Source organism: Arvicola amphibius, chromosome 8 (assembly GCF_903992535.2).
Source record: "Arvicola amphibius chromosome 8, mArvAmp1.2, whole genome shotgun sequence".
In the NCBI taxonomy this organism is placed as follows: Eukaryota; Metazoa; Chordata; class Mammalia; order Rodentia; family Cricetidae; genus Arvicola; species Arvicola amphibius.
In genome coordinates this window covers 6,163,794-6,185,666 of record NC_052054.1, presented here as the reverse complement: position 1 = coordinate 6,185,666, position 21,873 = coordinate 6,163,794, and the positions used below count along the sequence as shown (strand labels likewise).

Genomic DNA, 21,873 nt, shown 5'->3' with positions numbered 1-21,873 from the left:
TCTCGGGGATCAATCCCAGGTTATTAGATTTAGCAGTAAGTGCCTCTTAGCATCCCAACTATCTTACTGGCCCTAAAGTGATATCTCTATCTTTTTATATTATTTATTTTGCCATCATATATACACATCAGAACCAAATGGGTAAAAACACCAATAACGACACTAGCCATTTTGCATATGGCCGCTCACATTTTGTTCTTGGTAGAAAGACCTGGCCTTCCTTCCTGCACACCCCTCATCTGTAAGACAAGAGAAATAACTCACCCCACCGAGAAGCCTGTGGGGGATACTTCAGAATCAAGGTTAAATGGGCTGGCGAGATGGCCCACTGCTAAGAGTGCACACTGCTCTCAGAGAGGACTCACGATTGGCTGCCAGCACCCACGTGTGGCAGCTCACAGCTCTCTGTAACCTCCAGCTACTGAGGAGCCCACAACTCTGGCCCCTGTAGGCAAGTGTGTACAAGGGCACACATACACTTGCACACACAAAAAATTTAAAAGCAGATCCTTTTACAAAGGATCCCCATACCCATGCTTGGATATGTCTCATTACAGAGAGAAGAAGGGAGATCAAGCTGGAAGATGCACTCAGACACTTAATACTGTAAGGACTGAAATTTAGTTCAGGTTTATGAGTCAAAAATGATTGAATATAGGCTGCGCTATCACAGAAGGAGCTTTTGTTAGTACTGTAGGCTACGTGCATATTTTTAAAGCAAAAATCTTACGAGCTTTCCATTTTCAACTGTTGTGTTGTTTTAGTTTTGTTTCTCACCATTTTGTTCCCTCCTGAAGACAGAGGGAAGAATGTCCTGAACCCAAATATTTCCAGCAGCAAGTAGTGTGCAGAGTCCATTGGAAAGAGTTTAAGGGCCACACTAACCTTGGGATTCCTGGGCGTGGAGGCAAGAGAGACGGAAACTGCTAAGCCTCCGGTTCAAGCCCACCTCTGACAGTCGCTCGTCTGTAGCGTGAGTGTGGTTGGAAGAGTATTAAGTATACAGCAAGCTTCTCAGATCCACCTTAGTAGGAGCGGAAGGACACAGGACCCCGTCAGCTGCCAAGCTTCAGAACAGTGTTAGCTCACCTTCTTAGCAGCCACCTGTGAAGACCCCAGCACTGACTTATAGTAAGCCTCTCCAATAAATGGCACCAAGTGGTCACATTTCCCATCTGCTCACTTACGTGGCTTTATCTAGCCTGCAACCAGCACTCTAACATACCTGGAAGAGTGGTCCATGCCGGTGTTTCCACCATCACTGTCTTCATTGCCAAACCCTCAGAAATAACAAAACCTCTGAGCCATGTGCCTGATACCTTCTCTTCTCCGAGGGTCAGTTCCGGCCCCAAGACGCGCCTTTTGCTGTCTGTCTTAGACCTTCTGCCAGTCAGAACAGTTTGTTCAACGAAGCCTAGGAGAGTGCACTCTCCCTTTCTTCTGAGCAGGACACTGAGCCTCCGTCCTTAGCCTCCCTCCACTCTCCATAAAACAGCAGCGGTCAGTGCCCGGGAACCTTCCTTTCCAACCATAACCCACTGAGACAGAGTCTTGAGGAAGCCTGTTGTGGGGCTCTTAGAGCTTCACGCTGCAGGAATTACAGATGCCAGGGTCTAACGCGCTATGGAACTTCTAATTCATCATCTTATAGATGTCAGGTTCTCTAAGAGAACAGTAGAACTGATTTAAAAAGTGAGCCGAATGAGTTCTAGCAGAGAACAATTGTACGAGGGCTTGAGGGCGCTTAATGTTTTGAGTAGTTTCATTCAGCATCGCCTTTTGTGCTGGGCTTGTTTGAGGGTCCCATTCTGGAATTCTGCTGTAGAATGAATGGATGGTTTCTTGACAGACTCAGTTTTCGTGTAATGGCTGGGTCAGGTGGAAACACATGCAGCCTGCAGATTTATTCTCTCCATTTTATTGTAGCATGATCTCTCAAATAGGCTAGTAATTAGGCCTGCCAGTAGTTTCCACCGTGAGAAATGGCACTTCAGTGATTCACAGAGATCTGTGAACGGCCTGCTCTATCTCAGTTTATGCAGCGTTTTCTAACAGGTTCTAACTATATAAAAGATAATGAAGAGATTTAAAGGGTAAGATGATTCTGAACCAAAGATTGCCTTGCTGAATGGGTCTATCCAAACAGTTATCTTTACCTTAGTTCATTAAACGGCTGTATCAGTTATCGAGCTGACTTTTATTCTGATCACCCTGTCTTAATAAGAAATTCAGAATGCTTTCGCAACTTGTTTCAAACTTTGGCGTCTACTCTCCCTATTCCAAAGCCCGCCTTTATACAGGAACGTCTACATTCCCCTGTTAGCACTAAGGAGGTGGCCACCTTCACTGACAAACCTCCAAACATCCTTCAAAGCCAGTTATGCTTATGGATGCTTTGAAAGGATACCAACTGAACCCTGTTCCCACCAGAGGTCACGCTAAGGCTCAGGCCGAGGCCGTTGGCGTAGACTTATTTGGAGGCTCCTGTTACAGCTGTCTGCACTGTTCCCTGCCTGAAGATAAATATCAAGCTGTTGCTGGTCATTCAGAGCAAACACTTAGTTTTAGCTTTGACCCCATCCAAGTTTGGCTTCCAACACCTCCTGTGCCATCTCTTATCTCTGACTCCTGGCCTTATTTTGCTCCTACTACCCAGACATCAGGGGCGCTAGTCCTAGACAGCCTCTGTCTTTGAAAGCGCCTATATATTGCAAAGCATAGACATGCCAACCCAAGACTTTCAGCTGCAGTGTTCTGGGATTGTATATATTTAACAAATTAACACTTTTCACGCCAATCAAATTAACAGTGGTGTTTATGTTCTCCTTAAAAGACAATCCAGTTAAAAGATAACCCCAAAGTCAATGGATTGAACAAGGTGGGTCCAGAAGGTAGAGTGTTTGGACAGACAGACTTCCTGGCCTCTGATGACAGGAGAGCCACAACCCATTTTTTCTCTTGTAGCCACAGGCAGGCCATGTGGCTGCGATACTTGTGACCCCTGCTCCTGTTGTACAGGGTTTCCTATGAGAGAATGTCTAGGCTCTGTCTGCACCATCAGCACTGCCTTTCTGAGCTCAAGATCTCTGTAAAAACAAGGGGCCCATCATACAAGCATACCCTTGAGTTAGAAGTCAGTCTCAGTAATAACAGGAATGTGTGTGGGAGCAGAGTTCCCCTGGGGAAGAATGCTTCCAAGGCTAGACCTGAGCAGGGTAGCTCACAGACTGGACAGCTGAAGAACATTAGGGCCCCACTGAGAGACTCTGGGAAGAGGCCAAGGAATCTGGTGAGACTTTTGTCGCCGTCTCCATTGTGTCCTGATGGGCTCGTCAATGTCCTGACCTGACTTGGGTCTGGAGGAAGGAAGATGAAGTTACCCAGCGTCAGCCAGGGACTCAGATCACCTGGGCTGAACAGAGAAACGGCTTCCCAGCAACCAACAATGCATCGCACAGGCGATCACACCGTGTTTGCGGTCAGTCTGGTCACACTGCCCTTGAATTCAGCATGACCCAAGGATTCCATAGCCATGTTTTAATATCACTGCAACCCTTTGAGATGGCAGAGTGAGCCTATTTTATCAAACTCTAAGGCAAGAAGTAGACTACCTGGTGCTCAGGGGGTCTCTCCCTGCCGGTCCAAGAGGAGAGCTACAATGTAGATAATCTGTGGTAATGCAGGAGCTGTGGCTGCAGCTGTAATGGTCAGCATGTTTCAGTGGCTTGTTACAGCGTCACAGACAGCCTGCAGACTTTCTGTCATTGCCGCCATCCTTTGGGTGTGGTGTCCAGGCTATTTCAGAGAGAATTAGTAGCAGGGCTGGGAGGCAGGGCCATGCAGGGTCAACAACAAACCTGGCTGCGCCCTCCTGACCACCCACCAAACTATCGTTTTATTTCCAGGCGGTCTTTGTCCCCACTCATCTAGACAGAGCCCTGATTCAGATGAAAGTACGCGGAGTTCAAGAATTTCAGGAGATAAAAATGTAGCTCAGGCAAATAAACATTCCTTTTTCAAAAGTCTCAAATGCCAGCGCGTTCCACTCCTCAACGCTTCCAGCAAGTTCTAGGGTCCATTCTTGTACCGATCCAATTCTGCTGTGGCAAATTAAATGGTCACATTTTAATTTCCCCCACAGATTCTCTCTCTCTCTCTCTCTCTCTCTCTCTCTCTCTCTCTCTCTCTCTCTCTCTCTCTCTCTCTCTCTCTCTCTCTCTCTCTCCTCGTGTGTGTGTGTGTGTGTGTGTGTGTGTGTGTGTTCAGACTTTGGACTTAGCAGAGCCCTGGACGCTTGTGAGAACATTATTGTTAGGCAAGCCCCAGGGTCCTGCCTTGAGACACTTGGTGACTGTCCCTTGCCACATTTTGCTCACCAATGTGGAAGCTGATAAAAGTTGATGGCCAGAGCTTTGAAAGCGATTTCGGGGTTATTTTTAACTGAGACACTTATAGCGGCTGGAAGGTGTTAACTCTGTCCTGCTTATAGTAGTTAGCTCAGTTTAGCACAGCAGATTGCTTTGATTTGTTCATTAAATATATAATTTTTGCATTAATTGAGCTCATTTGATGTGAAATATTCCCACTCTATAAAATTTCTGTCTAATGGCTTGGAAATCTATTCAAATTCTGTTCTCATAAATACATCTCAGAACTTTCAAAGAGTAGGTACTTCAAGCAAGCTGGGATGCAGCCCACAAACCCAAGCACAGCCTAACCCATAGAACGGCTAGGGTGGCATACCGTGGGTTTTCCATCCAAGTACAATCACCGAGTTATCTATTTAATCTTTTTAAGTAGAACAAATCGGGCATCGCACCATGCAAGTCTTTAGCTTTGGGCTTTGTGCCCTGGAAGCAGGCTTGTTGCCTACAGGGTTCCCTCACCCTGTACCGCTGTACAGAGCTGGAGGTCTTGGGAGCTGAGTCCATTACATAGATGGAAGTCTTTTCTACACGTATTTACCTGTGAGGGCCCATGTATGTGGGAACATAAGTATTCACACGCATGTGGAAACTCGAGGACAACCACCCAGTTTCGTTCCTTGGGTGCCATCTGCCCTTTCGCTTTTCATTCTTTGAGACAGTGTCTCTAGCTGGCCTGGGCCTCACAAGAAAGGCTCGGTGGGGTGGACTGGCTGATGCATAATCCACCCATCTCTGTCTCCCTAGCACTGGATTGGATGATGAGCCCCATGATCCGCCCATCTCTGTCTAAACACCAGGACTGCGGCCACACCTGGCTCTTTCTGCATGCGTTCCAGAAGTTGGGGACAACCTGGTTCCCATGCTTGGAATGGTGCACTCTGCAAACTAAGCTGTTTATCCAGCCTAGATGAAAGTCCTTGGGACCACAACTCGTGACATCAGATCACGGAGAATTCAGCCTACTGCATTTAAGGATGGCATTTGTTCCGAATCTGATGTCTCTTTTCTCACTTTTTCACCTCAGTTACAGAGAAGAAAACCAAAGTGCAAGGCTAAGGAGCGGCTTGTATATGGCATCATTCGCGTTCAGTAGAAATGAAGGATGATGCTAATGTCTGCCACACAGGCCGACAGCGACAGCTCCCAGCATCAACCCACAACTAGTTACAACTGTCCCAGAAGCTCTGTATCGTTCCTGAGCAGTCATCTATAAGTTCCTCCAAACCAACCAAACAAACAAACAAAAAATCACTTGCTTTAGTTTTCATCAGACTGACTAGAATAACCAAGTAGCTCTGAGAAAAATTTAATCAAGCAAAACTTAAATATTAATTACAAGCTCCATATGAATCCAGTGTTTTCTGCTTCTGGGAGTAAAGGCTGCTAACAAAGTCACTGGGATAATCTGATTTCACTGTGGAAAAGGAGAGATTTCCCAGTGCTCCAAGCCAGTGTCCTCCTTCCCCTCCAGGTTTACACATAGTATGGTTGGCCGGGGGAGAGTAAGGAGGAACAGCATCCTGCAGGAAGCCTGGGAACCCCAAACGTGGATTCCGAAACTTCCCCAGCACCTGGAACTTGATGTGGCCTTTTGTGTTTGTTCTGAAAGGTATTGACAAGTCAGTCATCTCCCTAGAAGGTTCCGGCTTCCCAGCTTCATCTGGTTCTTTAGACACACCTCTAAGAGCAGCACCTCTAAAGTCCCTCCCTTTATCCCAACGGCCCTAGAAGTCCCTCATCTGCAGGCCGTCCGAAGGCACGTCAACTCTGATAAATGCTCATAAAGATGGGAAGATGAAGCATGAAACTTATCCTAGTTTCCCCATGCTTACCATGGATTCATCGCACTGAAAAAGTCCTTGAAACCAGCAGCCCTCGTCCTGCCATCCTTCCTGTGACGGAGTGAAGTGTGCGTGACCGTAGCCTTACTACACGAGGATGAGATGTGCCAGTGCCCACCACCGGAGATACTGTGGATCCCGTACCTGCTGACACGCACTCACCTGGGCCATCCCTGGGCAGCAGCGCCTACTCTGTGGAGCTGGTACTTTGCTGTACTGGGGAGGCAGTATTCCTCAACCTCACAGCCTTCTGTGGTGACAAGTGACACCTGGACCCTCTTGCACACCTTCCTGTCATCTTTCTTACATGATGCAGAGTGCTGCTCTGTTTCTCCCTGTCAGGACCTCATTGTCACTTATGGCTTATGTCACTGCTCGGCCATCTCACCTGTCCAGACATGGCTTCTCTTTTCCTTGGAGGGAAGTGGCAGTAGTATTGGGCTCACACAGCTGTTGTTTTAAAAGACCCACCATGGGTGAGAGATGCCGCTCTTGGTCTCCTTACTCCAGAGGTAGCAGATGGGGAGTAGTTGTGGGGTGGAGAATTTGTACCTCCCGTCTTTCCCGATACATCCGCCCACTGAATCATACTGCCCACATAGGAAAAGAGATAATTTCTCACCTCTGGGGCTTGAACTCTGTTCACATCACTGGCTACAGACTCAAGATATCTTTATCCGAGACAGGGATAAACTGGCAAATTCACCTATTCTTTTTTTTCTCAATATGACATCCACATGGAAACAGTCATTAATCAATGAAGACTCCAAAGCACCTTTTTCTTATCTCAACAAAATCATTTTCAACTGGACATGTAAAAAGATTATGCTATACTAAGGACTAATAAGCCATAAGAACTGGAAATCACGGACTCATAACATTCGGCATTGTGTCAACAATCATTTGAATTTTGACAGTGTTCTTTTGCTTAACTAGAATTAATTTTCTAAACATTTGGTCCCTTCAAATTTTCTCAGAACTCGATGCAAAAACTGAACCTGTCGTTGAAAGTATTTGTGAGTGACTTTGAAGAGTTGTATGCCATTGTGATCATAGGAGCTGTCTGTTGAATAAAGGCCACTTCACAGTGTTTGTCCAAAATTCTGCTGAAATATAAAGAGCAGTATTAGGATGAGAGGACAAAGGTCCAGCCCTTCTTATACACAGGCAGTGACCAAGGCTGAAGAAAAGCAGCCTTCTCTGGAGTAAAGAGCTGCGAAATTACTGATAATTTGATTTTTAATTGAAAAATGTTTTTTCCATACAATATATTCTGATCATGTTTTTCCTCCCTCACCACTCCTCCAGATTCTCCCTATTTCCCCAGTTACTGAGGCATTTTATCCTTGACTATTTCCCTGGGGCACAGTGTCCTCTCCCGTACACCAGAACTGAGACAACTGAGCCTATGCTGCTGTTGGACAATGGCCGTTGTTCAGATGCACCCGTTGTCTAGGGGAGGGAGATTTAGGTAGTGAACTGGCTGTTGGCCAAAAACTGTGGTATTTCCGGTTCCACAAGTGACTGGTGCCTGCTCAGCACACACAAGGGGACTCCAGGAGCCCTCTGATGGCTCAGTGGCCTCCTGCTTTTGTCCCCAGCTTCGGTGTCAGGGAGAGGCTGATAGTGGGACTTCCAGCTGGGCACCCAGGGTTTGCTTCAAAGCTTTCATCTTCAGAGGAAAGAGGCCTTGTGAATTTCATTAATGTCAACAAGATCTGAAAAGATTGAAGGATTTAAGCCCTTGGGCATCTCCAGCATCCCAGCTGCTTTGGTTATTAAAAGTTTTTGGTTGCAAACCCATGGCAGCTTGGATTCACACACCACAAAACCAGGGCCTTGGAAATATCCGTGGCAGAGACATCCTTCAGGGTGCAGTCTTCAAGGGATGCCAAGTGTCTGGGTGTGGCCTCTGGCCCAGGATCACTGCCCAAAGTCAACACCCCTCCCTCAGGGTGGGGAGTGAAATCTGTGTGGAGAAGAATTTTGCCCCAGTTCCTGGCTTCTGTGTCTCCCACCTTCAGAGATGATCAGACCAGAACTCACACTCGTTTACCCCATAATTATCCAAACTCCAGAGAAGATCTTCTCCGTCTAGAGCAGACAAAGCTATTTGGATAAAAGAAACCAATCTGATAGCAATAAAGAGTGACTTCTGCCAAAATCAAATTTTGATTCTTTAGTTACTGAAATTTTTTTTAACAGATAAAGTACATCTGTGTGCGTCTCTCTTCTCCTCCTTTGTAATTGGAATTAAAAGAGAAAAGAATTCATGTGCCTGCTGCCATTCCAGTACACAGGAAGCTAAGGAAAGAGATTCTAAGTCTTGGAGTTCAAAACCTGCCGCGTGTGTGTGTGTGTGTGTGTGTGTGTGTGTGTGTGTGTGTGTGTGTCTTAGCCATTCTGACTGGAGTAAGATGAAATTTCAGAGTAGTTTTTATCTGCATTTCCATGATGGTAAAGATATTAAGGATTTTCCCAAATACTTCACAACAATTTGTATTTCATCTTTTGAGAACTCTGTTTAGTTCCATGTCCTATTTTGTAATTGAGTAGTTTGTTTTCTTGATTTTTTACTTTGTTTAATATTTTAAAATTTTAGATACTATTTGCAAATAGATGTATAGTTGGGAAAGATTTGTTCTCAATCTGCAAGCTACCTCTTCACTCAAATAATGCTGTCATTTACTGCACAGAAGCGTTTTGCTTTCATGAGATCCCATTTATCAGTTGTTGGTCTTAATACCTAAGCCACCAGGGTTCTGTTTGGAAAGCCCTTTCCTGTGCCTGTGGAGCTGAAGAGCATTCTCTATGTTCTCTTCTGTCAGATTCTGGGTATTGGGTCTTATGTTGGGATCCCTGATCCATTTGTAGTTGAGTTTTGTTAGGGGTGAGAGACAAGACTCTAGTTACATTCTCCTACTTGCAGACATCCAGTTTGACCAGCATCATTTGTTGAAGATGTGTCTTTTGTCCAGTGTATATTGCTGGCTTTCTTGTCAGAAACCGGGTATATGTAGGTATGTGGACTTAAATGTAAACCTTTAATTCTATCCCATTGATTTTCATGTCCATTTTCATGCTGATGTCATATTGTTTTTATTACTATAGCTCTGTAGCATAATTGAAATCCGAGGTCATGATATCTCTAGCACTGTTTTTATTATTCAGGGTTGTTTAGGCTATCCTGGGTCTTTTGTGTTTCCATATGAAATTTAAAATTATTTCTTCAATTTCCATGAAGAATTGTGTTGAGTTTTGATGGGGATTGAGTTGAATCTGTGGACTGCTTTTGGTAGAATGGCCATTTTCACAATACCAATCTATGAACACAGGAGACCTTTCCTCTTCTGGTAACTTTTCAATGTTTTTTAGCATCTTGAAGTTTTTATTGTCCTTCCTTGGTTTGTTGTTGTTGTTGTTTGTTGTGTTTTGACTTTGCTATTGTGAATGGCATTATTTCCCCCAGGTACAAATGCTGGTAAGAACGTGGGAGAAGAGAACACACACTCACAGCTAGCAGGCGTACAAACTGTATATCACTGTATAATTCCCTCAGGAAGCTGGAGACAGAGCTATCACATGATCCAGCTGAACCACTCTTGGGTGCGCTCCCAAAATTCTCTAAACCCTCTTAGAGAGACACTTCCTTGTGCATGTTCACTGCTGCTCTGCTCACAATAGCCAGGAAATGGAAACCGCCTAGATGTCTGTCAATAGTTGAACAGATAATGGAAACATAGTATATCAGCACAATGGAATCTTATTCAGATATTAAGAAAAATGAATGAATGGGGCTGGAAACAACTGTTCTGAGGGAAGTAACCCAGCCTTGGAAATACAAATATCGCATGTTTTTTCTCATCTGTGAGTATTATCTTGATCTTTAAATATGTGTGTTTCATGTCTAATACATAACCATAGTCCATATGGAATACCCATAGAGGTCAGGAAACTAGTAAGGGGACATGAAGGAGGGCATTTCCAAGGGAGAGGAGATAGTTTGTATAAAGGGGAGGAGGGATAATGCGGCAGAAAGGGTTAAATGAGGTGGGAAGGCAGAATAACAGACCTTATGACTTCAGACCCTACTTAAGTCATAAGACAGAGAAATCCTTCTGGTGCTTCAACCAGGATGATTCGTCTGTGTGGACCAGTTGTCTCATGATGCTTCATCTGTGTGGACCAGTTGTCTCGTGATGCTTCATCTGTGTGGACCAGTTGTCTCATGATGCTTCATCTGTGTGGACCAGTTGTCTCGTGATGCTTCATCTGTGTGGACCAGTTGTCTCGTGATGCTTCATGACATGTGCTATGCATGCTGCTGGAAGAGAAAATCTATGTCAGTCTTGCCCATCTGTGAGTCCTGCGAGCTGCAACAATGACTGGTCTGGCAAGACATGCCCACTGGAGCAATGGGGACACAGATGGTATGGGGTTAACCAACCACTTTCTGGTTGGATTTAATGCCCACTCCACACAATGGATAAGGGAAAACTCCCAGTTTGGAACTGGGAGGTAGACATGCAGTCCTATCCCTAACTGAGGAGTGAGTCAGCTTTCTCTAAGTCTTTAAAGTATGACCCCTGGCAGACGCTGCACATGTAAGTGTGGGTTTGTTTGTGTGTGTGAGTGTGTGTGTGTGTGTGTGTCTGTGAGTGAGTGAGTGAGTGAGTATGTGTGTGAGTGTGTTTTAAAGAGAACACAAAGTAGGGTAGGTAGGGAAGAAGATGGACCTGGGCAGAGCTGGAGGAAGAAGATTAAATATGGTCAAAATCCATTGTATGAAATTTTCAAAGAATTGATAAAATATTTTAAATACTAAATAATATCCCAGACAACATAAGATCCCATCTAAAAAGAAAGGAAAAGTAACTCAAAATCCACCTTTTCTAAACTCATAAACTTTATATTATCTTAGTGGCATTTTTAATATTGTGGGTTATCATTTAAATAAAATTCTTTTTAAAAATTTGATACCCCCTTAAGTAGCAGTTATCACAAACAGGAAATTGCCATTCTGGCTTTCTCAATCTTCCAATACTAAATCCAGCAAGCCCGGAGCAAAGTATCACGTAGAAGCATAGAACAGAAAATCTACAGTGGTTCAGTGTCCAAAAAAAAATCTCTGATAGTGGCATTTGCCATAGAGTCTGCCCAGCTTGCCTGCTGAGACCTGCACCTGGGCCCTGGGCATTCTTTATCTCCTGATGACATCACCACAAGCCACTTAAGGAGGGGGGCAGCTTTAACTATAACTGGTGCCATGAGAAAGAACAAATAAATAAATAAATAAATAAATAAATAAATAAATAAATAAATAAATGACTTCACTATGCCCAGGCTGGCCTTGAAGTCATATCCCTGTAGCCTCTACCTTTGTTTCTTGAGTCCTGGAATTACAGGTGCATTCTACCACATCCAGATAGATCACAGGAACTTGAGTTTGTTGAGAACTAGACGAATGCTTTTTCTGATCCAGAAACAATTGCATTTGTTCCGTTGGCATACTTTAAACTCCACTTCGTGTTCCTTCAGCAAGCTCACCCAGCCACAATGTACGCCACCCAGGGCCTTGGTGCTCGAAGGCACTTCGGCATTTCGTTGGTGTTGATGAGTACTCCCTCTCTGGGGCAGCTTCGATCTGTGTTTGGCCTGGAGTGGCATCCGAGTCCCCCCTTTCCAGCTGTCACTCAGCCTCTGGTGTGCGCGAGCAGCTTGCCCCCATAGCCGGTGCTGCCCAGCGTGGGCCAGCTCAGCCCTGTGTGCTCCCTCTGCTCTTTATCCCTGGCATACTTCCTGGTTTCTCCAGTTACCTAAGGGGCTACCCAAGACTTGGATGGCAAAACCAATCTCTTTGTTGTTAGACTTGAGTTATATAAATTCAGAATTTCTAGACGTTAGCGAATTGGGCAAGGAGAGATTGGCGACAAAAGTCTAGGCATTGTCAGAGTCTCCCCTCATCCGGAGTTCTGTTCTTGTTTTCTCTTAGCATTTTTACTGTGTTTCATTTTCAACTTTAGTTTTTGTTTTTGTTTTGTTTTGCTTTGTTTTTATGTGTAGAGGTAAATGTTTGCCTTGGCACGTGTAGAGGTCAGAGGACAACTTGTGGAAGTCTGTTCTCTGGTTCCATCTCCAGTTCCAGGAGCAGAGCCCAGGTCGTCAGAGGGTTGGTGGCAAGTGTCTTTACTAAGAAGATGTCTCCTCATCCCTCCACCCCTCATCTTCTGCTAACCTTTACAGAATGTATGAGGCATTGTAGGCCCAAAAGGTGGAGGTGGGGCAGGCAGTATTTTTGACATCATCATCACATGGTGACGTTGCTCCCAGCTGTGTGATCTTGTCTCCTCCTGAGGGCCACACTCCCGCAGCCCCAGGCCATGGTGTGTCAGAGTTACTAAAGGTGAAAGGGGCTCCTTTCCTCGGGTGGAGCTCCTTAACCCTTATTTCCTCAGTTAAAGTCAAAAGGAGTCAACGAAGTTCATTCTCTTGCTGTGTTGGTGAAGGGCCTAAAGTAAGCCTTTATCTGTTTTCTGTATATTTCTCTTGACTTAAATAAGCCGTTTATTTCCAAGTAACAGGGGCTGTGACTGCTCATGAGACTTTCTTCCCATTTTCCATTAAAGAACATTACCAAAATCAGCATTCAAAGCAGAAAAAACCAAATCTGAACTGAACTCTCTCTGAGCCCAATAACCATCCACATGTTCTGTACTGCTTTTCCCTTGGGCACCTACCTAGCTAAAGCAACTGGGGCAGAATTCTCTCAGAGCCCATGTCCAGTGGATAGCAAAAGGGAGACCAACGTCTGGGTTCATGGGACACACGTGTTCTCTCGGGTGCAGGTCATCTGTCCTACGTGAAGAGTGGACCTATGAGAGTTCCTTGTCCAGCTGGCGAGCTCCCCCTCCCCCAGGGCAAGGACCTGATGTCTTCTCACGTCCCTTCATCCTGCCAGGCCCGGCAGAGCTTTCCCGGTGCACAAAGAACACCCTGTAACAGTAGCCGCGGTTGCCGCCAAGGCCAAGGGTGGGCTCAGGACCAAGGAGCAAGGCTTCAAAGCCAATCCCAAACCTGGCTTAAGAAGAAGGTGTTCGCTCCAGCAGAACTGGCCTTCCTTCCTGCTTCAGACCTCTTGCCTCGGATTGTGCTCCTTTTTTGTGTATTAGTGGCAACTGAATAAAGGAAAAGAATGAGGCTTCACAGTCTAGAAATTGAAATCACACTGGAGGTATTTTACCAAAATTCTACATGATCCTTGTGTGCTGCTGGCCAGCATCCAGCAAGCAGCAGGTTTCTGTGTGAAATGTAAATGTCTCATGTAACTGCCTTTGCTGTGGCCCTCGGTGAAGGGCTAACCACTGCTCAGGCGCGAACTGAGTTCTTTCACCAGGAAGATGCCATCCCTGGGCACAGAGGAAGTACACACATGCCTTGCTCTGACCTGAAGAGGGACAGGAAGTAGCATCTGGGGCAGGACCATCTCCATGAATTAGAGAGAAGTTTGAATGTGTTTAATCCTGAAGCAGATTGCTCAGATAATCGGAGAAGAATCAACATTCAAAACGCTAAACTCTGTTCAAATAACTTGGAACTGGGAACTGCCTCCGGGAGGCCATGGCCTGCCTCCTGCGTGCCAGCATCTCTCAGGACATTCCTCACCCCTTGTTCAACTATTTGCATGTCGTTCTGATGGGGCACAAAGCCTGGCTCACACCCTTTATGTAAGCCCTACCTGTTTAGCTATAAATAAAAGTTAACTTTTACATGTGATTGTAGACCGCCCCCCCCCTCCACTTTGTACATTGGCATGCCATCTTCCTAACCAGAACTGACAATTGTAAATAACCACCTGGTTGTTGTTGTTGTTGTTGTTGTTGTTGTTTTAAGTGAACTCTTCTTACAAACATATTTTCCAGCAGTGCTGTCTGCATTTAAATCAGGGAGCTCAACTCCTGCTTCTCAAGAAACTGAGAAGGCGCAGTTTCAAAATGGAGTCAGCATCACCACCTGCCTGTCAACACCGCTCAACATTAGTCTGCCAGTCGTCATTGCAGCATGCAAAACAAGCCGCAGGCTCCTGATTTTTATTTTGCCCTTTGGTCTTCTTCTGCCCCCGCGATCCACATTCTGCAACCACAAAACAGCGAGCGCAACTCCAACAGCCTCCTGAACAAGTGACTTCTATTCTGCTCTGTTCCTTTATCATTGCGGTTGGTACACAGTGAGAAACAAAAACAGCCTCAGAGCTACTCCTACAGCTAAACATTTTTTAAAAAGTAAGAACATGGAATAAAGTGTTGCTTGTCGCTGCTGCACTGTGAAAGGGAGTGAACAGTAGGGCCTGTGGAGCTCTCCATTGTGTTCAGACTTCCCGAACCCCCTCAGCGCCATCGGGAAAATGTGCCTGTCCTATGACCCTTTCTGTCCTTGACCTTTTGGGCACAACAAAAGGCGCTATTTACCAGTGGCTAATACATGGATCTTTGTTTAGAAGGAGCCATATCAGGGTTGTCACGGCCATGCACCACCAATTTTATCTTCCAGGTGTCTGTGAGGCACAGGGTTTCAGGTTTGGCCATCTAAGGACAACGCAGCCTGCTAAATTCTCCCTAGCTATATGAAAGTCCACAAGCTGGTACTGATGGGGAATGTCACTTGGGAGGGAAGAAGGACACAGAATAGCCAGAGACACCCTGGGACACTCTGTCCACTCACAGTGGACTCCTGGGACATTGACTTCATTCCTAAGGATAAACTTGCACTTAGCTATTACTTAGCTAAGTAAGTAAGGATAAACTTACTTAGCTAAGGATTATTGCACTTGCATCTTCTGAAGCTTGGCTTGACTGTTGTTATCTTATTTCCTGGTCCCCTTTTGACTTCATTTAGGACTGTTTTCCCCCTCACACTGCTATGGGATAATGCTCTTGTACCCTCTAAAGATTTGTCACTTGTATTGGTTAAATAAAATGCTGATTGGCCAGTAGCCAAGCAGGAAGTATAGGCAAGGCAACCAGACTAAAAGAAATCTGGGAAGAGGAAAGGCAGAGACCAGTCACCACCCAGATGCTGAGGAAGCAAGATGAGAATGCCTTACAGAGAAAAGGTACCAAGCCACATGGCTAAAAATAGATAAAAATTATGGGTTAATTTAAGTTGTAACAGCTAGTTAGCCAATTAATAAATGGGACCTCCTGAAACTGAAAAGCTTCTGTAAAGCAAGGACATGGTCAACAAGAGAAAACGACAGCCTACAGAATGGGAAAAGATCTTCACTAACCCCACATCAGACAGAGGTCTGATCTCCAAAATATACAAAGAACTCAAGAAATTGGACATCAAAAGATCAAATAATACAATAAAAAAATGGAGTACAAACCTAAACAAAGAACTCTCAACAGAGGAATCTAAAATGACTGAAAGACACTTAAGGAAATATTCAACATCCTTAGTCATCAGAGAAATGCAAATCAAAACAACTCTGAGATTCCATCTTATACCTGTAAGAATGGCCAAGATCAAAAACACTGATGACAACTTAGAGAGAGGTTGGTGGGGGGGGGGAGGGAACTCTTCTGCATTCCTGGTGGGAATGCAAGCTGGTACAGCCCCTTTGGATGTCAGTGTGGCGATTTCTCAGAAAATTAGGAAACAACCTTCCTCAAGACCCAGTAATACTACTTTTGGGTATATACCCAAAGGATGCTCAATCGTGCCACAAGGACATGTGCTCAACTATGTTCATAGCAGCTTTGTTTGTCATAGCCAGAACCTGGAAACAACCTAAATGTCCCTCAATCGAAGAATGGATAAGAAAAATGTGGTACATTTACACAATGGAGTACTACACAGAAAAAAAAAAAAAAAAAAAAAAAAAAAAAAAAAAAAAAAAAAAAAAAAAAAAAAAAAAAACATGACAGCTTGAATTTTGCAAGAAAATGGATGGAGGTAGAAAACATTATTTTGAGTAAGGTAACCCAGATCCAGAAAGACAATTATCACATGTACTTACCCATGGGAGGGTTTTAAACATAAAGCAAAGAAAGCCAGCCTACAAACCACAATCCAGAGAATTTAGACAACAATGCAGACACTAAGAGAGACTTACATAGATATAATCTACATGGGAAGTAGAAAGTAGAAAAAGACAAGATCTCCTGAGTAAATTGAGAGCATGGGAACTTTGGAGGAGGATTGAAGTGGGGGGGGGAGAGTCAGGGAGGGAAGCAGAGAAAAATGTAGACCTAAATAAATATCAATTAAAAAAAAGAAAAAAGAAAAAAATTAAAAGAGCTAGTTAACAATAAGCCTGAGCTAATAGGCCAAACAGTTTATAATTAATATAAGCCTTTGTGTGTTTCTCTGGGACGGAATAGCTGCAGGACTCAGCAGCTGAGAAACTTAGATCTACATCACACCTCCATCAAATAGCAGCCACACCCAGCCCTGCCAACCCACACATCTCCTCCTCACTCCTCTCCCAGTTCAACTGAAGGCCCCTCTGCTATGGAAGACTTGTGTTCTCCCTGCTGTGGCCATTCCCACCCACACCCTCTCTGCTCAAGGTACACCAGGTCAATCTGTAATGATGGTGACAATGGTGATGGTAAAGCCTGTTTGCTTAAATGTGAACTCATCTGTGTGGTTTTGACTGATATTTATGCTCTCTTTAAAATTATGACAAAAGTCTTTACCAGGTTTCTCTCCTGGTGGTAAACGTTCTCTTCACACTATGAATACTGCTTTGAACAATGTTCACGAATGTGTTCTATATGTTTGACATTTTGAATAACCAGCCGCTTTGTGAGTCAAAGTTGAAATGGTCTTAAATCTAGTTTGCAATGTGATGGAGAGGTATCCACGATGGGGGGAGAGTCACCTAATTACAAAGGTTGTGTAAATCTTTGTAAGTTCACTTTACGGAATAAATTAAAATGTATCGCAGTTGTGAGACTGCTTTTGCAAATTTATTGTATTTCTATCTGCCTTCATTCCTGCCAAGCAAATGGCAGTCTGTTTTTCTTGCGTCATCTAAGACAGTGGTGTTCTTCTAAGAAGTTTCTGGAAGAACGTTAAGGGACAGAAGTGTCTGTCTGTGCAGTGTGGGACTGTAGTTGTGAGCTCTGCTCTGGTCTGAACCATTACCCAACCTTTTAGAAATGTCCCCGAATAACCCCGGACGAGAAGTTCCAAGACCCACTTCAACATCCACTATTTTCACCTTCAGCTGGGTAAACATCTGAAGCCTGCATTTGAGGTATGGAGGAAGAAATCCTTCCTCTGTGAGGAGGGAACTTTCAGGCTGTGCTGTGCTCTCTCACCCAGCGGCATCCTCAGGTGTGAGTTCACATCTTCATCCCCCTGTCTCCTAGAAGCCCAACTTGTTGCCCTTTTCTATGTCACCAGACAATGTGAGCTGATTCTCTAGGTGCAATGATCTCTCTCGTCAAGGGACAGTGACACTAAAGCCCTTGGAAATGGGTGGCTGTGGCAGAAAGCATGCAATGACTGCGTAGACAGAAATGTGATCGTGTTAGAGTCGGGAGGGTGCACGGGGGTCCTTCTATCAGACCTGTGGTTCCTCCAGACATCTCACAGTCTGGGCTATCAGGAACCTTCTGTCCAAGTAGCTGCAGCCCGAGGTTACTGCGTGGGAGATCTAAGATGCAGGTTCTAGGCCTGCCGAGGACATCTAGGACTCGCTTCCTTCTTGGCACCAGCAAGGCAGCCACAGTGGCTGGCTGCAGCCTGTGAGAGGCTGGGCTGCAGTCAGGCTTCCTGGACTTGCAAGCTCCAGTACCGGCAGCAACACTAACGCCCTGGCCTGTCACGACCCTAAGATGGGTCGCCAAATATCTCATGTCATTCAGGAATGGCCACAGCAAAGTAGTGGAAGTAATTGCAGGACCCTGGGGTCCCTAATGCTCAGAGCAAGACTTTGCCGTGTACACAAAGCAGTGGAGACATGGGGGTACAGCTCTAAGTTGAGCCCATCTTTCTCCTGTTCATTGTGAGCCTCATGGAGCTACCCTGCCTGGTCCAACCATAGTCAGTTCCCTCTGCTTGTGGTGGACAAAGCCAAGGCCCAAGGGAACACTCTGATCAGTGACGAAGAGTTCTTCTGACTGGAAAGGGGACTCATGACATGATTCTCTCACATTTGTTTCTTTATTTTAGGTTAATTTTCACCAGCTAAGCGCTGGGATTTGGTGTTTTCTCTTGCCATTTCTTTAATGGGTTGGTTGGTTGGTTGGTTGGTTGGTTGGTTGGTTGGTTGGTTGGTTGGTTGGTTGACTTTTTAAAAGAAGGGGTCTTATTGGTCAAGGTTAACCTCAAATTTCATAGTGATCCTCCTGCCTCAAGCTCTCAGACATGGCATTACCATCATCTGAGATTTGGTGTTTTGGTGGAGTTTCCACCAGCCTCCAGTTTCAACAAGACAGTGTGAAACCGTCACCTGTCGGCGTCTCCTGACATGCCCTCGGGAAATGCCTGACCTGTGGGGTAGGGCTCTCAGGACACGACACAGAAATAACTGCCTCTTTGTCTGTTTACCTGAACCAGTGAACTCCGGGGACGGCATCGACTACAGCCAGCAGAAGAGGGAGAACATTGGCGACTTGATCCAGGAGACCCTGGAAGCCTTCGAGCGTTACGGAGGGGAGGATGCCTTCATCAACATCAAGTACATGGTACCCACCTACGAGTCGTGCTTGCTGAACTGACAGGGCAGCCATGGGAGGGGTTCTCCCTGGTGCCACAATTATCTCTCTCTGCTGCTCCTAGCATCTCGTTACTTGTGGCTTCTACAGCTCTTTTTCTACAGCTGCAAACATAGCGGCTTTTGGGCCGTATGACTGTTAGCCCTATTGAAGCGAGGCTTTCCGATACATAAATGGTGCCTGTTTCTTAGATTACAATAGTGTACTGTGCTTATTTTTCCACAAGGAGAATTGCTTCTTTATCCAGCTCAGATGGAGGCAGGAGTCCGAGTTAAACCTTCAGTTGTAGAGACAATAAAACTATAATTTTCATATGCGATTCAGCAATTGCTGTGCTGTGTCTGCCTGCCCTGAGGGTGATATCTGGGGCCGTAAGGAAGAGTTTGTGCTGACTGCTTAATAGGTGTTTGTCATGGAAGAGAAGCATCACTTCAGCGGTGCATCTCCAGCAGCTGTGTGGAATAATACGCTTTGACATTCGATAAAGCTGTTGAATCTATATTCCAATTATAGCAGGAGATTTTCACAGCCTGTTATAACCTCAGCTATAACTGTAATTAATGTTTCTGGCCAACTAGTGATCCGGGCTTCTTTGCAGTTCATATCTGGGTGCAGGTGAGAAGTCTGGGGAGGGTCTGGAGTCAGGGTTAGGTGTGAGGTGTCACGTTTGCAACACAGTTCTAAAGAGAGAGCTGGCTGGACTCCGTGCTCCACGATTGCAGGGATGATGCTGTACATCTCATGGTGTCCGAAGGCTAGGTGTGCTGTTGACAAAGTGTTGCCCAGCAGTTTGTTTGGGGCTTTTCTTCATCCCTGAACGTGGCTGTGTGCCGCTTAATGACCCTTGGAAAGGATCGATGTCGCCCCTAGCAATTCTTCCCTGACCCCTGCTTCCTCTTGGTTGCTCAGTTCTCGTGGTTTCACTCCCTGGGCCCTATGGCAGGATTTTGAAACTTTGAGTAGAGAAAGACAAAGGACATGTACTTTCTCATTCAGCAGAGAAAGAAAAAAATTGCAAAGCAAAGAGAAACCAGAAAGCAGTCAGCCTTGGATCATGGCTGCTCAGACATGCCAGGCAGGAAGCTCGGGGCACTTGAAACCCAGCCCAGAAAACTTCATAAAGCAGTAGCAAGGGCCGCACACCTGAGAAATGGCTTCACCTCCCAGACACGCCAAGCCCTGAGTATCTCACTTCTGAAGCAAAGCACAACCTCTGCATAAAAGTGGAGAAAGGCCTTATGTTCCTGCTCTCTGTGCTCTCTGGCCTCATCTTCAGTACTAATTATTTAAGGCTTCCTGTTTCCAAAAGTAAAGACCCAATTCTTCAAGCGAATTCATCATTCATTCCCTGGGACCAGCCAGGGACAGGGTCTAGCTTTGGGGCACCACCACCTGCTTCCAGGAGCTCACTGAGGGGAGAGAGAGACCAGGTCCAGGTGAGGACAAAGGTACCTGTAGGTATCTGGAAGGCATAACTGCAGGTCTAGTGACAAGCAAAGCTGTGGTCATAGCATTGCCCATGTAATGAAAGGAGACCCCAGAGTCTGTGATACTGTTAGTTAAGAAGACTACAGTGTGCTCGTAACCCCTAAGGTCTTACAGGCTCTGCCCTTTCACCCCGGCACACATGTAAAAACTGCCTGATTTCAAGCAGGAAGACTGGCCAAGAGTTCTGACTTCACCCAGCACTCTTACCCATTAGCTGTGCCGCCCTGGGAAAATTCCTTAGCCTGGCTGAGCCCCTTGTGCCCTCCACGGCGAAGAGCAGATTTGCCTGTCTATAGGAAGTGAGCCACGTCGGAGGTGACCACTACGTATCCATGTGTTGGGTGTTCACTACGGACAGCTTGAAGATAAACAGTGTATGAAGAGTGACTCCCATCCGCCCCAACAGAGCAACACACACCAGAACACCCCTCAGGCAACACAGCGCTTCTTACCCAGAGATGGAAATCGCCTCACAGTGAGGCAGTTTTTCAGAGGACCAAACTACCCACAGAGGCAGGACTTTGTTATCTAGAGATTAAAAAGCAAAACCAAATTTAGCCACATATTGTGTATAGAACTAGGAATGGCCTGCTTTTTCTGACCCTACCCCAAGGCAGGCTTCTACAGTCTGAAGAGTTTCCAAGGAAATTAAGAGCAAAAGGCGTAACATGGAGGCATTGGGTTTCATTACAAGCAGAGACACAGAGAGAAAAACAGAGAGACACATAGAGAGAGAGAGAGAGAGAGAGAGAGAGAGAGAGAGAGAGAGAGAGAGAAAGAGCACTGAGAGAGAGAGAGAGAGAGAGAGAGCACTGAGAGACCCCAAGGGGGACATGTCTTCCTTTCAGCATGTGTGCGGTGTAGTGAGCACTGGTCTGTTAGTGAAGGGTTTGTTGATCTGTCTCTAACTTATCCCTGTGTTCTATGGATTGGAACACCCCCATCCAGGTGTCCCGCTTACTTAAGGGAAGCAACAGGAGACATGGGGATGAGGACTATACCAAGCCTGTTTGTTTCAGGAGCTCTATAGCTTGAAGCAAGTCATGGTTTCTGGCTGTGGAGTCTCTGTCCTCTATACCACGCCAGCAAATTATGTAAATCTTCCAAAATGATAGCCACTTGTCCAAAACAGACTCCATAGCATCTACCTGCTTGTTTACATGAGAATCACACACAAAAGGCTTTTGTTTAAGGGTTCAATGGGATCCCCGGTTCCATTGCAATGCCTTGGCCAGGTGTATGCTCTGACCCTCTTTTCCTGACCTCATTCTAATCTCACCTAAATGTCCCTTCCCTACGTGGGGCCCCTCTGCTCTCACTCTGCCCACCTATTTGCTGTGCTTACAAAGCAGAAGTGTCTGGCCGTGGTGGTGGGAAGTGTCTGGTCATGTG

At 45.5% G+C, this 21,873-nt stretch overlaps 1 protein-coding gene across 2 annotated transcripts in view; it reads left to right on the top strand.

Moving 5' to 3' along the window:
- The window catches only part of Pacrg (parkin coregulated), a 460,392-nt gene extending 441,396 nt beyond the window's left edge, over positions 1-18,996 (top strand). For both annotated transcript variants that reach the window (XM_038339699.1, XM_038339700.1), the window contains one exon: positions 18,836-18,996. In XM_038339699.1, the coding sequence (XP_038195627.1) occupies positions 18,836-18,996 (161 nt within the window). The remainder of the gene's footprint in view (positions 1-18,835) is intronic.
- The last annotated feature ends 2,877 nt before the right edge of the window (positions 18,997-21,873 follow it).